Genomic DNA, 18,268 nt, shown 5'->3' on the forward strand with positions numbered 1-18,268 from the left:
TTGGCTGAAGAATTCATCTTTTCCATAGCAGACCTCATCTGCTCTTACTTCAAATCGCATGATTTTCCCAACACTTGATCCTGCCTATAGTGGGCTCTGCAGTTTTGGCAACATGATGATTGTGTTACCTAGAACTATGAGCCCTCCTTAAGAATACAATGGAACCTCAATTCCTGAATGCCTCCGTTGTCGTACGTTTCAGTTCTCGAATGCCGAAAACCCAGAAGTAAATGCTTCTATTTTCGAATGTTTTTCGGAACCCCAACGTGCGACACAGCTTCCACTGAGTACAAAAAGCTCTTGTAACCAATGGGAAGCCATGCCTCAGTTTTCGAATGTTTTGGAAGCTGAATGGGCTTCCAGAACGGATTTTGTTTGAGAACCAAGGTACCACTGTAGAAGGAATTGGAAGCAAGCAACATTAGCTTCCTTTGCACATAGTATGGTCACCCATGAAGCCAACCCTTGCTAAAAGATCCTTCATGAGGTCCCTGGATGTCCCTCCCAGAAACCAAAAGCAGTTTTCTTGGGACTCCCGATTACAGCAACACTCCCCTGTTTCTAGTGCTCTGGTGGCCTTGAACCTTCCATGTATCTTAGGCCAGCAGAAGGGACCCTTCTCCCCAGCTTTCTTTTCAGGTCTCTGCATTCTAAACAAGTTTTGATTCAGGAACGTAAAATGGCTAAGAACCATGGTATTTTATTTGTTTCTCTGTTACCCCAGCGACTGCCCTTTATTTGCTCATATAGCATTTAAAAATGTGTCCCCACCCGTCAGCGCAACCTCTGGATTTCACTCAGCAGTGTAAATGCTGTTATCTGGAGGGTCACAGGCTGTGTTGTTTATCTAGACTTTGCTCAAGAGTCAAGTAGAAGCCAAATCGAATCAAATTGGCTGCTAGAGGAAGGTGCACTGACATCGGACGTCATCCCAGGTTCCTCTTGACTAGCTGTGACTTCCCACAAAATCTTAACCCAGCTGTTTCCCGGAAGATGAACTGTCAAAGAACAGTAGTCTTCTGTCTAATGCTCACATTCCTGACTTGTGGCCCAAGCCTGTGCACTTCTGTACTTGACATGTAATACTGCCATGGCATGCCAAATCCCATTTATGTCTGTGGATGTGAGAGTTCATTGCGGACCCAGTTGCAGTGACCCCTCCACAGGGAGCAGGGCCTAGCCTGTGAAGGTGAGATAACTGGACAGGACAACGTTCTGGGATTTAAAAACATGGCCACAACTTTATTGATTTCAGATGTAGGTTGGACTTGGGGGGGGCATTGGGTGTATATCCCTCACAGCCCCCCTGGTGGAGGGCTGCTCATAACAGGGTGAGGCCCAGGATTAATGGTTTCTCCACAAGACACAGGTCTACACAGATGACCCTCCTAGGCCACTGAAGGAAGCAGCTGCTCACCCCATGACTGGGTAAGCAGCCATTCCAGGCAAAGTACATAGAATGGGGCACAATGGTTGTGAATTTTTTTTGGGGGGGGGAGGGATGGGAGCAGTGCCGCTTGAAGGAGGCAGAATAACCTCAAAACATGACTGTGCAAAATGGCGATGAGGATCGAGGTTAATCCTTAGCATTTACAAATTGCTTTAGCAAAATGTTACTTGCCCTAGCCAGTTGTTAGTAATGATGATGATGATGATGATGATGATGATGATGATGATGATGATTTATCATTTATGCCCAGCCCATCTGGCTGGGTTTTCCCAGCCACTCTGGGCGGCTCTCAACATGATATTAAAAACACAATAAAACATCAAACGTTAAAAACTTCCCTAAACAGGGCTGCCTTCAGATGTCTTCTAAAAGTCAGATTAGTTGTTTCTTTCCTTGACATCTGATGGGAGGGCGTTCTACAGGGCGGGTGCCACCACCGAGAAGGCCCTCTGCCTGGTTCCCTGTAACATCACTTCTCGCAGGGAGGGAACTGACAGAAGGCCCTCGGCACTTGACCTCAGTGTCCAGGCTGAAGGGTGGGGGTGGACGGTGGGGGTGGAGATGCTCCTTCAGGTATACTGGGCCAAGGCCGTTGAGGGCTTTAAAGGTCAGCACCAACACTTTGAATTGTGCTTGGAAACGTAGTGGGAGCCAATGTCGGTCTTTCAGGACCGGTGTTATACGGTCTCAGTGGCCACTCCCAGTCACCAGTCTAGCTGCCACATTCTGGATTAGTTGTAGTTTCCGGGTCACCTTCAAAGGTAGCCCCACGTAGAGCGCATTGCAGTAGTCCAAGCGGGAGATAACTAGAGCATGCACCACTCTAGCTATATTTGTGTGAACCAACAGTGGAGTGGGGAAAATAGCTATTCCCCAGCCATGACTACATTTTTACAGCCTTCCATGAGCTTCAGGGCAAAGATCTGGAGCTGGGATATTCCTCTGCACGTGAAGTATCACTGTACAATTTTGAACTCTGACCAGTCCAACAGTGGCACTTAACCCAGCTTCCTGCTAGGGGAGCCCCTGCTTCTTACCAGGAGGGGTGAAGTGTCAGGGTGGGCAGGGCAAGCACACCAGTAATGCCAATTCAGATTTCCTGGTGGTGTGCTTGTACCATGCCTGCCATCTGGCCCTTGCTTCTTCTTTAGCTGGTAAGCTTGCTGGGAGGTCAGGTAAGTGCAGGGCTTGGCAGATGCCCTCTGCTCCAATGTACGCTTTGTTATAGGACAGGGATCAGCAAACTTTTTCAGCAGGGGGCCAGCCCACTGTCCTTCAGACCTTGTTGGGGGCCGGACTATATTTTGGAAAAAATGAAGATGTTTTATACATTCTGTAAGAGCTGTATAGTGGACATTGGTTTCAGCAGTAAAAGTTGAGTTAGAGCAGGGGTCAGGCTGGTCCACTGTCCCTCAGACTTTGTGGGGGGCCGGACTAAATTTTTTTTTTTGGGGGGGATGAACGAATTCCTATGCCCCACAAATAACCCAGAGATGCATTTTAAATAAAAGCACACATTCTACTCATGTAAAAACACCAGGCAGGCCCCACAAATAACTCAGAGATGCATTTTAAATAAAAGGGCACATTCCACTCATGTAAAAACAGGCTGATTCCTGGACCATCCACGAGCCAGATTTAGAAGGCGATTGGGCCGGATCCAGCCCCTGGGCCTTAGTTTGCCTATCCATGTTATAGGAGTAGCTCTGACACCTGAATAGGGTACATTCTCATCCTCATCTGTGCAACAACCCTGAAAGTAGCTAAGTGTTATCTCTCTATTGCAAATAGGAGATCGAGGCTGAGATAGCGATTTGCCTAAAGTCACCTGCAGACTTCTTGGCTGAGGCGAGATTTGCACCAGGGACTTCTCACTCAGCTACTACACTAGCGTTGCACGAGCAAGCTGGATTTTACGACGCCTGAAAGACTAACGCATTTCTCAAGAGTTTACGTTAGGAAAGAGCCTGTTTCATTGGCAGACGGTGGAGATGGGTACATCCAGCCATTGATGGGACATGTTCCCTTTTGTATATCAGCAAACCAATCTGAGTCAGTGGAGTTAGTGTCAAACCCGCAAATGGATTCCAGTCTGATAGCCTCTCTCTCGCCGTCCACCTGATTTGTCAACCCTATAAACAAGTAAACACAAACAAAAGTTAATAAATTGAGCGAGATACTGGGCACAATTTGGCTGTGTGTGTGTGTTTGCACTGGTTTAGTTCCATTGAGGAAGGGCTGCTAACCTGCATTATTTTGTAGCTTTGTTGACTCTGGTAACACTGGGAGCATGTTTTCATGCTATAAACCAAATGAATGATTGCTCTCTATCTTCCCTTCATGTGTTTCTAACCAGCAGACACATCCTGCAGGCTTTTGTTAGGGGGAACATGTGACCGACTGCATAATACAAGCTCTTGGAAAGAGTTTCTCGTTTCTGATTATTTCTCTCTCCTTTCTTGTTGTGCCTGCACATCCAGGAATCTTGACTGTAGCAGAAAGCTGAAAAATGTAAGTACTTGTTGCATGTTTCCCCCGCTCGCAGCTATGGATGGTTTTGTTGCCACAGACTGAGCTTGAAACGCAGATGTGGTTGTGTAGCTGAAAAGAGCTTTTGTGTGTTGGCATGTACTTTGTCTTGCTGCAATTCATGATCTGTGGTGCTGCTGTGGAAAGCTATCTTTGCTCCCGCTTCAGTTAGGAAATAGCGTAACTCCCTTAGACATCAGCAAGGTTTTCTGCTTTTGTTTAAACCATATTTAAAAAAACAAAACTGTGTTTGGTTTCCTTTCTGCTTTTGTTGCAAAGGCTAACTTGGATTTTTGTTAGGTTAATAGAGATGTGTCTGACACTTCAAGAAAAAGCTTTGATGTTTAAATCTAAATACTGTAGTGCTATAGAAACTTTGCAGGACTGTCATTCCCCCCCCCCATCACAACAGCAAACCTCCCTTTGTTTCAGTGTTGTCCTTCAGGGATTGTAGTTTCAAAGCAGCCTTTTCTAGTCAGTCGCTTGTTGATTGAAACCAGTGACAGCAGGAACAGTTTGGGGATTGTACAGTGAGGAAGGAAACTTTAAATTCAGTTGGTCACAGAGTTAGATAAACTATCTAAAGCCAGACAAAACTTCTGGTTTTCATACTGTCAATTGTAAACTACAGAGAATTCAAGTTGCGTTTGGCTGACATCCTTGGAGACTCCAGGGAAATGCCAAGAACTTTCTGTAATAACTTTTCGAGCCCATAATCACAGCCACAGGTAAAAAGTCCACTGTCATTTTATCCTGCCCTTCCTGTCATCAGTATTGTAATTGTTTTTCCTCTAACAGTGCATGAGCCTTTTTGGAACAGTTGCATTCTGAAGTTGCTGTAAACATGATTTACTAAAAGCCATTCATTGGCAGGTGTATTGCTTTTCAAAGAGACATTCATAAAGATAGATGTGCGTATATAAAATACATACATCTAACTATCCTTCCCAACCAAAAGAGATTCTCAGTCAAGTCTACCAAATAAGAACCTGTGATTAAAACATTTCCATTTTAAATATAAGCCTAAATCCAAGCCTAGTAATAGCAGCAGACATTATTTACTCCTTTGAAAGCCTGGTGAGATTTAAAAAAAAATATATAAAAAATTGGAAATACTTTCTAATATTTTGAAATGATGTCACCAAGCTGTTGCCTTTGGGTAGGAAACTCCATAATTATGTTTCCAGTGTTGCTGCTTTATTGTTTTAATTAGATAATGACATTATACTTTACCTTTAAAAATGTTATTTGCTAGTTCTTTTTTAAAGCCCCATTCTGAATATTTTGACATTGGACCTGATCCTAGGTATGCTTATTTACACAGACATTTCACTGAATTCAATGTGACTTAGCCCCACATTTGGCAAAAGATTCCTGCATTGCCAGATGACTCTTGTGGTCCCTTTCAACTCTACAGTTTTATGTTTCAATGATTCTATTCCCATGGTAGGCCAAACCAGGCATTGATGGAGTTCTGTGTTTGGAGCACCTGATCCAATTTTCTGTATGTAAAAGCAACTGTGGTGTGGGAGGTCTGGCCTTCTTACGTCTGTGTCACAGCCCTGATTTTCTGAAACACCTATTAGTCAAAGAGCGTCTAGAACACGTGTCTTAACTATTATATGGTTATAGCCATGCAGTGCAGCTCTTTGTATGTTTACTTGGAAGTGATCCCCATTGAAATCGGGACTAGTGAATCAGTAAACAAACATATGGTTGGGTTGTGTAAACTACAACCTCATGCTTACTTGAATCAACCCATTGAGGCTTACTTCCAAGTAAACGGCAGTGAATAAATTTAGGATTCTGCTTTAAATCCCATTGGGACTTAACGAATTAAGTACTTAACCCGAGGTACCACTGTACTTAATTCGTTCCGGAGGTCCGTTCTTAACCTGAAACTGTTCTTAACCTGAAGCATCACTTTAGCTAATGGGGCCTCCTGCTGCGCTGCCGTCACACAATTTCTGTTCTCACCCTGAAGCAAAGTTCTTAACCCAAGGTACTATTTCTTGGTTAGCAGAGTCTGTAACCTGAAGCGTATGCAACCTGAAGCATATGTAACCCGAGGTACCACTGTAGTCCCTTTCTCTCTAGTCCAGGGTCGGCATTTTTTTTTAGCAGCGGGCCGGTCCACTATCCCTCAGACCTTGTGGCGGGCCAGAGAAGCAGCACTGGGGGGGGGGAGCTGGAAGAAGAGGCGAGGGGGGGCAAATAGTCCTCTTCCCCACCCCTAGCCCCAGCTCCAGCCGCTGCGCTTACCTTCCCAGGGGTTGCCACCACCGCCACCACTGCCGCCGCTTCTCGTGGGTAGGCAGCGCAAGCTCGTCTGCTCCGCTCTCTGAACCACCAGGGCGGTGGCGTCGACAGGAGGGAGAGGTTGAGTGGCGGGGGCTCTGCCAATCAAACACCACACCTGGTTTACCTCAGCGTGGCGTGGGCGGGGGATGTCTCTGCCAATTAAATGCCGCTGAGGTAAACCAGGCGCTGTGTTTGATTGGCAGAGAGGTCCCCGAGCCACGCTGAGGTAAACCAGGCACGGTGTTTGAGTGGCAGAGCCGCTGCTGCTCGGCCTCTTCCTCCTGTCGCCATTGCCGGGAGTCTCGGCTTTGCAGCGGGTTCCGGCTTTGTGGCACGGGCCGGATTTAGGACCCAGGTGGGCCTGATCTGGCCCAGGGACTGTAGTTTGCCAACCCCTGCTCTAGTCACTGGGAACAACAAACCATGATCCATGGCTTAGTGTTATATCCAAACCCAGGTATTGTGGTTTGTCTGACTCCAAACAAACCATGGTATTAAGTCAAGGCTTGTTCCTGGCCTACTAGTTGGCCTTGTTTGAGTGAAACAAACAATGACCCCCATTTTGGATATAATACTAAACCAGGAATTGTAGTTGGTTAGTTCTGCTGGCTAGATCTCTTACATTCACAAGTAAACCATGGTTTGCTTGTGATGTGCAAACCAGGCCATTGGGTTTTTAAAAAATGCACTATACGGAATTCAGGTGATGAATATGAATGTCACACAGTGGGCTCTTAATTTTGACTGTAGTTAAAGCAAAGTGTGATAACTCAGGCTACAGTGCTGTGCTCCAGTCCCACTGGAGTCCATGGAGCTTACTTCTGAGTAGACACATATAAGATTGGACTGTCAACATATGGTTCAGTATGTCTGAATACAAGAAAAACATCAACACTCCAAGCTAACTCCTACCTAATAAAAATATGTTATCAGGAAATGAATTATGAAAACTTTGGCTTCCTAAGCAGTATAATAGTGGAACATTTTCAGTTCACACCATTATATATAGATGTGCACCCCAGCCCACAGTCTCCAGAGAATTTGTTTCTGTGAGTGGAAGTTTCCTGTCAGTTATCTGATGCTTATCTAGACTGATTCCAAGCATTGCACCTGGAGTTACTAAATAAACAGGAAAACCACTTTATTTAATAAATACAACAGACGATTACATGAATGATTGCATTTTTTAAAAAAAGAGAGCGCTCATAAAATTAATATATCTCTCTGGTTATGGTTCATCTAAACTAACATTCTTGTTAAGTTACTTTTCACTGAATTCTTTACCTTTACTGCCCGGGACTAATTGGGAATTTTTCTTCCTATATATATATCCTGCATGTGGAAATCCCGTCTTGTGGTTTTAATTTTCCTCTTAAGACAATGAAGAATATATGCAATTGACCTCAGAAAGGGGTGCTGGGAGGAAAGATCTTTAAGATTGGGGAAGGGGTGGGGGTGGAATTCAGACATAATGTTTCTGACAAACAGCAACTGTAGATTTCCTGATTTTCATCAACTGATCTGGACCAGACTTCAAGATTGTGTACTCCTTCCTTAGCTACATCCCTTTTGAGTGTGAATTCTCTCAACCTTCTCTGTCATTCCTAACCATGGTTAACACTGATCATCTTAACTATGGTTTGCAGCTGGTTAGCAAATTCTGGCTGAGGTAGAATCCTGGTTAACCTGAACCATGCTTAAAGCTGGCGGGAGAACGTGTTGAGAGCTATGCTATCGAATACAGCTAGTGGAGGGGTTAAGAGACAATGAAATATGAGTAGAAAAATCTGGATTCAGTTGAAAGCGCTCATATGGACCTCTAAAGCTCTAAAATGCCTTGGGGTCGGTATACTTTTTCCATAAACACCTGCCTAGACCCTAAGATCTTTGTTGGAGACAAAGCCTATGTGAGATGGGGAGTCAAGGAAAAGTCCCCTATGATAGCGGTACCCTAATTATTGAGTGCTCTTCCTGGAGATCCTTGCCTGGCTTCTACATTAGGTGAAGATCTCTATTAGAATATAAGACATAATAATAATAATAATAATAATAATAATAATAATAATAATAATAATAATAATTTATTTGTACCACGCCCATCTGGCTGGGTCTCCCCAGCCACTCTGGGCGGCTTCCAACAAAGATTAAAAATACATTAAAAACTTCCCTGAACAGGGCTGCCTTCAGATGTCTTCTAAATGTCAGGTAGTTGTTTATCTCTTTGACATCTGATGGGAGGGCATTCCACAGGGCGGGCGCTACTACTGAGAAGGCCCTCTGCCTGGCTCCCTGTAGCTTTGCTTCTCACAGTGAGGGAACCGCCAGAAGGCCCTCAGCGCTGGACCTCAGCGTCTGGGCAGAATGATGGGGGTATACTGGACCGAGGCCGTTTAGGGCTTTAAAGGTCAGCACCAACACTTTGAATTGTGCTCGGAAATGTACTGGGAGCCAAGGTAGGTCTTTCAAGACAGGTGTTATGTGGTCTTGGCGGCCGCCCCCAGTCACCAGTCTAGCTGCCGCATTCTGGATTAGTTGTAGTTTCCGGGTCATCTTGAAAGGTAGCCGCACTTGGAGCGCATTGCTTGATCCTTTTGGATCAAGCCAAAGTTCAGTCCAGTCCAGCATCCTTGTGGGGAAGACCACAAGCAGTAACTGAGTGCAACTGTACCTATTGGTATTCATAGATGTGCTGCTTCTGACAGGGGAGGTGGGACTTTGTCATTGTGGCTAGCAGCCATTGATAGCCTTATCCTCTACAAATTTTATTTGTCTAATCCCCTTTTTAAACTGTCCAAATTGCTGGCCGTCTCTACATGTGACGGTCACCTCCAGGCTTGACTACTGTAATTCGCTCCACGCGGGGCTGCCCTTGAAGCTGTCCCAGAAACTCCAGCGGGTGTAGAATGCTGCAGAGAGGCTCCTCACAAGGTCTCTGCCATGGAAGCATATTCACCCAGTGCTTTTCCAGCTGCATTGGCTCCCGGTGGAGTACAGGGTCAGATTTAAGGTGCTGGTTTTGACCTTTAAAGCCCTTCACGGCCTAGGACCCTCGTACCTACGGGACCGCCTCTCCTAGTATGCCGCACGGAGGACTTTAATATATAGCAACACCCTAGAGGTCCCGGGTCCTAAAGAAGTTAGATTAGCCTCAACCAGAGCCAGGGCCTTCTCAACACTGGCTCCGTCCTGGTGGAATGCTCTGTCTCTTAAGACCAGGGCCCTGCAGGATCTGATCTCTTTCTGCAGGGCCTATAAGACAGAGTTGTTCCACCTGGCCTTTGGCTTAGAATCAGTTTGAATCCCTCCCCGTCTTTCTTTTCCTTTCTCCTCCTATGAAGAGATTGCACCCTAATGTTTTAATGTTGTATCTTAATCTTTTAAATTGTATTTTAATCAACTTGTTTTTATTATTGGTTGTTAGCCACCCTGAGCCCGGTCTTGGCTGGGGAGGGCAGGGTATAAATAAAAATTTATTATTATTATTATTATTATTATTATTATTATTATTATTACATCTTATGGGATTGAAGTCCATAGTTTAAGTATACACTGTGTGAAGAGATACGCACTTTCTTTTGTCTGTCCTGAATCTTCCAACCTTCAGCTTAGGGGAAACTATTCTATAAATACTAAAGACAATGGTGATATTTTAATAGCATTTGTTTGGTTTCCCATTAGTTGCCCTAGGCACTTGTCTGGAAAGGCAGGGTACAATTTTAAGAAGCAAATTAGATTATTGATGTTTGAAACTCTGTACATGTAAATGGAAAAGCTTCAAGAGAAGCAGACTTTTGCTTTGGAGTTAGTTTCAATCTGATTATTCCTTGTAGTGGAGAAATTAAAAATGCTAAGCCACCTCAACAACCATTAAAATGGTATATTAGTGAAACTTGCAGAACTTGTAATAAACCCTCGGCATCAGGCACTCAGTATCTTTGTGATTTGTACCTCTGTGTTGGGAACATAGAACGACATAAACCAGTATTAAAGCAGTTTCATTAAGCACTGAAGCCTTGTCCCTTGAAGTGGTGCGGGTGCTTGAGTTTTCCTTTACTTGGCTCCCCAGATATTGTTGGACAAGGTTTAATAGGGAGCTCCACCAGTGCTACTTCACATACATTAGAAATATCAGCAGTGCTGATGTGATTTCATGTGCCTCAAAGTCTCTGTGACCATGTTCTTTTGTAAGAGAGCCTTTGGAAACAGCAGCTGACAAATGATTTGATGAGATTTTAAAAGGCTGCTGGAGAGCTGGACAAGGTTGCTGTATTCAACTGATAAAGTGGTTTGGATAGATCACCCCCACAATTAATGTTCATTTCATTCTTCAGGTTTTAGTCACCATCTATTGGCTGGGGAAAACAGCAAACAGCAGCACTGGTTTCAGTGGAGCAACGCTCAACCTGAGGGAGTTTGAAGGATTGCTAACGCAGCTGAGAAAGGTATTTGCTGTTGGGGTTTTTTCTACTAGTGGAACAATAGCTTCCTCATTAGTAAAAGTACAGTATAGTGGGGTAGGAGAACTGGAAAAACACACACACATCTGGCAGCCAATTTGGTTTCAGATAGTACATGGTAAGATGAGTTGAAAAAGCCTAGGACACAAATTTTTATGGCCCTCTAGCGGCTACGCTGGCTCATTTACCAGAAGTAATACATTTAGCGTTAACTCTGGAAGTGTATGCTTGACTTTGTCCAAACTAAGCCTCCTAGAGCAAAATGTACATAGGAGGCTTAGTTTGGTCACAATCAAGTACAGTCATACATTGGAAGTCGAATGGAGTCCGTTCAACTTCCAAACGTTCGAAAACCAAAGCACAGCTTCTGATTGGCTGCGGGAAGTTTCTACCCTGTTGGATTGGCTGCAGGAAGCTTCTGCCTCTTCGGATGTTCAGCTTCCAAAAATAGTTCGCAAACCGGAACAGTCACTTTGCGGTGTTCGAAAACCAAGGTATGACTGTATACACTCCCAGAGTTAACACTAAAATGCATTACTTCTGGTAAATGAGCCACTGTAGCTGTAGAGGGCCGTGAAAATTTGTATCCCTGGCTTTTTGGACCAATCTACCCACGTACTGTCTGAAACCAAAGAGGCTCATTGGTTGCCAGATGTGAAATATCTTGGCATTTCCCCCCGCCCTCCTACCCTACAAGTACACCTGCTGCAATTTCTGTCCATATTCTTCTGCCAACTTTAATGCTCATATTGTTTTTTCATTCTTATCTCTAGCTAGTTGACTGAGGTTTTCTAGCAGAGGGACTGAATGTTGATTTAGAGTGACGCTACTAATACTAAGGCACAGGTGGGCAACTTGCTGCTTATGCAAGGGAAACCCCAAATTTTATGTGGCTCCTGAGGCCTCCTTAAACTATCTCAGTCTTCCGTCCCGTCAGAACAGCTTCCTTTCTGCTCATTTCCTCCCTATTTTTCTTGGCTTTTTAAAAGTGTTCTTCTTCCTATGTAGTTTTAGAGGGACAGTAAAAATAAACACATTCTTTAAGAAACAGCTTCCCTCCTCATGTTTTGGAAAACTAGTGTGATCCTGTTATTGTGTGCTCCTGAGGTTAACACTCCTGTAAGTAAATTGGTGGGCCCACTGTACACTAAAAGATAATTGAAACAGTTAAGTATACAAAAAATAGCAAACACATTTTTTTAAAACCTAAAACCATACAAAGTAGACAGTCGTGGTAAATGCTCAATTTATCCAGCTCTTTCATTGGTACCTTGTAGCGAAGAAGGGATGGCAACAAAATTCGAACAAACAGATTAACAAATAAATATCGGAATGTACAGAAATATTGAAACATATCCCTCTTTCCAACAACCAGGTTAGCTTAATAATAAAGGTTGTGATGCAGATGGTTCAAAAAAAAATTCTCAGCCTCCAATATGTTTGTAATATGTGAAATTGTTGAGGAAAGAGATCTTCTGTGTAGCTATTATGACTGCTTTTATTGCATGTCTGTGAATTTGACTTTTTCCAGATGGCTGTGATAACTGTTGTGTTATGGAATGCCATGCTTCAGATTATCTGTTTTTAAAGATGTCATAATGCAGATGTAAGCAATGGTATTGCACCACATGTTTTGAATGAGGCGATAATAATAGGATACACACACAGAGAGGCTGCTTAGTTGTTTCCATGTTAATCGCTATGCTAAATAATACTTTGTATTCCAGCAGCGCATTTTCAAGTGTTGAAAGCACCTTGCACCCGTTATCTTGGTGATCCTTACAACAGCCTTGCAAGGGAGGCCAGTATTACTAAGCCAAAAGGCAAATTTGTTAGCTGTTGGCTGACGGTTACTTTTCAACTCTTAGCCACTCTCAAACATGAATCTGCCCTAATGGCATAGAAAATATGGAGGTGTGGTGGCTCTTGTTTTATACATCTGTCCCCATTTTCCTTATAGACAAAATGAAGCTACTCTTCAAGTAACGGAAGGACAGAAAATATATAATTATTTTTTTTACAGTTGATTCATTCTTTAATTTGTTCTGTAATTTTTATCTTGAAATGTTTTATGAATGAAAACTGGCCTGTGTCACCGTCTAGCTCATCTGATTTTCATTTACCTTGCTGTCAAGCGTTTTCCACGATAGGGAGACATATTATCTTCCTCCCTCCCCGCCCCCGCCCCTCAAAAACTGGCAATCTGCCAAAGGATTAAATTTATTCTGTTGGTATGTAGAGCTTCGGGGGAATTTGGGAAAGATGTCAGATTGGTTGGGGAGGGTGCGTGTGCCGAGGGCGGGGGACAAAGAGGGTGTTTAAGTAGGATTGACTTTGGGGTCTGGAGGTCTGGTTCTCTTTTCAGAACGCATGGCATGCATATATAACGTTATGCGCTGAACAGCCATCTTGTAGGAATACAAAACAATTTTAATGTGTTTTGCATGCAGTGTGGGTGATTACATTTGTATATGCTGTGATGTCTCTAAGTGGGTGGCCAGCTCTGCTGTTAAGCAGGGTGTGAGACAGCCCACATCAGTTGAGATATTTGGGTTACCATTAAAGGAAAAGCAGATTGTCACTTGCTCATACAGTTGCACCTTGGTTGTTGAACGCCTTGGTACTCGTATGTTTTGGCTCCCGAACACTGCAAACCTAGAAGTAAGTGTTCCGGTTTAAAGGTAAAGGGACCCTGACCATTAGGTCCAGTCGTGACCGACTCTGAGGTTGCGACGCTCATCTCGCTCTATAGGCCGAGGGAGCCGATGTACAGCTTCCGGGTCATGTGGCCAGCATGACTAAGCCGCTTCTGGCGAACCAGAGCAGCGCACAGAAACGCCGTTTACCTTCCTGCCAGAGCGGTACCTATTTATCTACTTGCACTTTGACACGCTTTCGAACTGCTAGGTTGGCAGGAGCAGGGACCGAGCAACGGGAGCTCACCCCGTTGCGGGGATTCGAACTGCCAACCTTCTGATCGGCAAGCCGTAGGCTCTGTGGTTTAACCCACAGCACCACCCGCAGTTCGGTTTGGCAGTGCTTTTTTCTGGGGGGACGCAGGGGTACGCATACCCCTAAACATTTTGTGAATCTAAGTCTGGCCTCATCGAGGGGCGGTATTTCAATATGAGCAGGAAAATGAGAGTTCCCCTAAAAAAATTTTTTAAGGAAAAAAAGCACTGGTTTCGAGAGTCAGATGGACTCCCGGAACAGATCAAGTTCAAGAACCAAGGTTCCGCTGTAGTTTCATTTTGGCACCATGTGGATTTATTTTACTCAAGGCACCCAAATTGTGGTGTTTTTTTTCCTGGCAAAGTTGTGCACACCCAGCGAGGAAAGGAGAGAAATGCCTAAAAGAGGAAGGTTAAAAGAGTTGCACATATATGTCAACTCTGCTGTATGGGCAAAGTTCCCGGCTGAACAAAGTGTACCCCTTTGGTCTCCCACTCTTATCTTTAGACTTTCTACTGCCACTAGGCGAAAAATGTCCTCTGTATCTCTTTGACAATAGCTCAAGAGTAGCACAGGCCTTGGCTCCTGACATGGGGTGGTAAATTAAGAGAGACCACAAAATTATTATGAAACAAAGTTTATTAACATATTTAAAAAATGATAGTTCATCTTGCGGGAAAAGAATTAAATGCAATAAAAGTTACTTGCATGCCAAAGCATTCCTCCCACTTGGAGCAAAAGAGCAAATAAACAGAGTTAAGCCCCATCTACTCTCCCTGAAAATTAAACAGTCCTTGACAGTAACATTTTAATGAATCTTACTTTAGAGTTGCATCTCTCCCTTCTGTTTTTCCTCCTTATCGTGCTGAGATCCACCTTAATCTGGCTATCAAAGCAAGACGCTTGAGGTTTTGGCATTTAATTCCCAAATCCAGTCTAAGTGTGATCCACTGCGTCAGGAAACCCAGCTGTATATATTTATAATATAGAACAGTCCATTTCCTTCACAACATGCTATATTTTTAGATATGCTGTAAGTTGCCCAGAGTGGCTGGGGAAACCCAGCCAGATGGGCGAGGTATAAATAATAAAATTATTTGGCAAATTAAACTTATGGACTATGCAGAGATGGCAAAACTGACAGCAAAGCTCAGAGACTATGATAATGAGAAGTTTAAAAAAGAGTGGGGAACATTTATTGTATATGTGCAAAAACATTGTAAACAAGTTGAAACGTTAGCAGGTTTGGACTAAACGCTTGCAATTACCAGAAACTCGGGTAATTTAGGATATAATAATGGGTTAACAGGAGATACGGAAATGCAGAAGAATTTGGTGTATATAAGAAACCAGAAGTGGGAATGGAGGGAAGTGGTGAGATTGTAAGAATCTCATTAGAGATAGTGGTAAAAGGATAAATAAATACATGGGGAATGGGGGGTGGTGTATTTTTGATGTTGATTGTGGAATCATTATTCCTTATGGAAAGAAGAAAAGAAAACAACAAAAATTAAAATAATAATAATAATTACAGCTACCTAGGCTTGGTATATGGGACGTGGGTGGCGCTGTGGGTTAAACCACAGAGCCTAGGACTTCCCGATCAGAAGGTCGGCGGTTCGAATCGCCGCGGCGGGGTGAGCTCCCATTGCTCGGTCCCAGCTCCTGCCCACCTAGCAGTTCAAAAGCACGTCAAAGTGCAAGTAAACAGGTACCGCTCCGGCAGGAAGGTAAACGGCGTTTCCGTGTGCTGCTCTCGTTCACCAGAAGCGGCTTAGAATCATAGAATCATAGAGTTGGAATAGACCACAAGGGCCATCGAGTCCAACCCCCTGCCAAGCAGGAAACACCATCAGAGCACTCCTGACATATGGTTGTCAAGCCTCTGCTTAAAGACCTCCAAAGAAGGAGACTCCACCACACTCCTTGGCAGCAAATCAGGGTTAGTCATGCTGGCCACATGACCCGGAAGCTGTACGCCGGCTCCCTTGGCCAATAAAGCGAGATGAGCGCCGCAACCCCAGAGTTAGCCATGACCGGACCTAATGGTCAGGGGTCCCTTTACCTTTACCTTTAGGCTTGGTATTTTGAGCTGAAAATCAAAGGGAGTCTGCTAAGAGAGGCCTGAAGTCCAAATGGGTAGGCAGAGTGCATTGTGGGATGAAGATGTGGGTTTTCGTATCATTAAGAGAGCATTGGTCAGAAAGTTGAGATTGGTGGACAGCTGCCCTATGTGGTGATCCACTGAACTGCAGGTAATCACTTCAGTGAGTATCCTGTCCCCCCAGGCCAGCCATTGACTCCTCCTAGACAGGAAAGCGCAGAAGAGGGCTTCCAGTTGGTGTTGAGCCCAGTGTTAGAAACTGAGATATGAAAGCTAGGAGCTCAACCTAGGTGGGTTTTTTTGTTGGGGGGGTTATTGGGTTGTTGTTTTTATTTTTATTATGTATTTTTTTGTTTTATATCTTGATTTTATTCTGTGAACTGCCCCGAGACCCCTGGATATAGGGCAGTATATAAATTCACCAAATAACAACAACAATAAGAATAGGTTAGGGGCTCAACAACAGAATGTCTAGGAATGCTTTTTTATAACAAGAATACAAAGCTGGAAATGAATGAATTGCAGATAAAATATTATGTTCATTTTTCACATGGGCTAGTTCTTCCTCTGCCCACCCCCATAATATTCTTATGAGGGTCTCTTCTCCAGCCTTCAGAGAGTAGCTGGAAGTGGGAAGGCAGAATAAGGTCCTCCTTTCCTTCTATTCTGCCATTATTATCTGAAATATTTGACACAGTACTGCACCCAGAGCTCAGAAACTGCTCACCCTAATGAAATTCCCCGTTGCAAAATGCGCCTAGAACAATGGGGAGTTTTGAACACTGGTTGAGCCTTGCCTGAGCCACAAGCTCTTCCTGAGCTCAGACTTGTTCCTGCATCATTCCTTGTCCCTGGCTTGCTCCGTGATCCTTCCTCCTGGGTTGTCCTCCTGCTCTGATTTACTCTTTTGCTCTCAACTTCTGGCTGATCCCACAACTCCTTTGACTCACTTCAGTCTGCTGTCCAAAGCCTGGTCCTAACAGCATCAGGCTTGCAAGTAAAGTCCGCAGAAGTCATATTAGCCCTCCCACATTTTCATTAGACTGCTTTATGCACAAACTTGTGTTAGTCAGTGCGGAAATAAATACATAAGTAAATGGGAAAATTCAAAATGCTAAACATTTGTAAAGCACCTAACCTAGTAACTTAGAGGCAATTGGGCTAGTAGCTCCGTATGAATAACAGATACACGCATCAAATTTATTTCATGGAGCATTTTTACCTGGGAGAAAGGACACCCTCTTTAGCTCTTGGTAGTAACTTCTGTCGTTCATTGCTAAACAGAAGAAAGAGACACCATGAAACGCTGCATTTTCATCTGATCAAATTATTTTAACTTCCTTAAACTCTGTGATTTTACCTTACAGCTATTTGCTGTCTCCACGCTTGGCCTTAGGGGACCTTGGCTTTCAGCACGCTAAGGGACTTTTGGCAACCAACTCAACAGTGACCCTAATTACTAAGTTTTCTCCCTGAGAAGTTTGTAGGGCATTTGAGTTTTTTGAATCATCCTGCTTCGTGTTTAAACCTCCTCTCTGCTGTTCATGGTACTTGGTTTTGTTTTGTTTTTTGTTTCACATAGGATTTCATAGACCTGATCCCAGGATGTCGCCTAGTGTGTCATAATAGCAAAGGGACTGATGTACAAACTGGGAAGTTTCCGATCTAAAGCTTACCTCTTTCTTGGTAGTATTTAGACAAGCTGTTAGCCTCTACCTGCCCTGCTCCTCATCTGCAATGCGGCTGTAATCATTGTGGCCAATTTTGGAAGAAATGCAGTGTCTGTGTGACCATAAATGAGATTGAGCTATGTAGTGAGGAACAGGCTTTATTCTTGGGGTCTATAGGAGGAAAGGCCTAAGTGGTCTCCCTCTAGTGAAGGATTTTCCAGACTTGGACCTCCAGCTGTTTCTGGACTACAACTCCCATCACCCCTGGCTAGCGGGACCAGTGGTCAGGGATGATGGGAATTGTAGTCCAAAAGCAACTGGCGAACCAAGTTTGGGAAACCCTGCTCTAGTGTGTCCTTTTCCTTTCTTTTATGTAAGCGTGCAGTTCCCACAGGGACATGGGTGGCGCTGTGGGTTAAACCTTGCCGATCAGAAGGTCAGCGGTTCGAATCTCCGCAACGCGGTGAGCTCCCGTTGCTCGGTCCCTGCAAGTAGATAAATAGGTACCGCTCTGGCAGGAAGGTAAACAGCGTTCCGTGCGCTGCTCTGGTTCGCCAGAAGCGGCTTAGTCATGCTGGCCACATGACCTGGAAGCTGTATGCCGGCTCCCTCAGCCAATAAAGCGAAATGAGTGCCGCAAATCCAGTGTCAGTCACGACTGGACCTAATGGTCAGGGTCCCTTTACTCTTTACCTTTACAGTTCCCACAAGGAAGAGTTTCACTTGTGCCATCCAGCAGATATCATGTAAGTGGTTACCTTGTATCTGCCCTATATACCCAAGAGGAATCCTGCAGCATACAAGT

The 18,268-nt window shown here is 44.2% G+C and overlaps 1 protein-coding gene across 2 annotated transcripts in view; it reads left to right on the forward strand.

Annotated features, from left to right (window-relative positions):
* Window positions 1-18,268, forward strand: part of LIMCH1 (LIM and calponin homology domains 1) — a 215,049-nt gene that overhangs the window by 125,420 nt on the left and 71,361 nt on the right. For both annotated transcript variants that reach the window (XM_053403907.1, XM_053403908.1), the window contains exons 4-5: window positions 3,931-3,961; window positions 10,612-10,722. In XM_053403907.1, coding sequence (XP_053259882.1) covers window positions 3,931-3,961; window positions 10,612-10,722 — 142 coding nt within the window. The remainder of the gene's footprint in view (window positions 1-3,930; window positions 3,962-10,611; window positions 10,723-18,268) is intronic.

Source organism: Podarcis raffonei, chromosome 9 (assembly GCF_027172205.1).
Source record: "Podarcis raffonei isolate rPodRaf1 chromosome 9, rPodRaf1.pri, whole genome shotgun sequence".
NCBI lineage: Eukaryota > Metazoa > Chordata > Lepidosauria > Squamata > Lacertidae > Podarcis > Podarcis raffonei.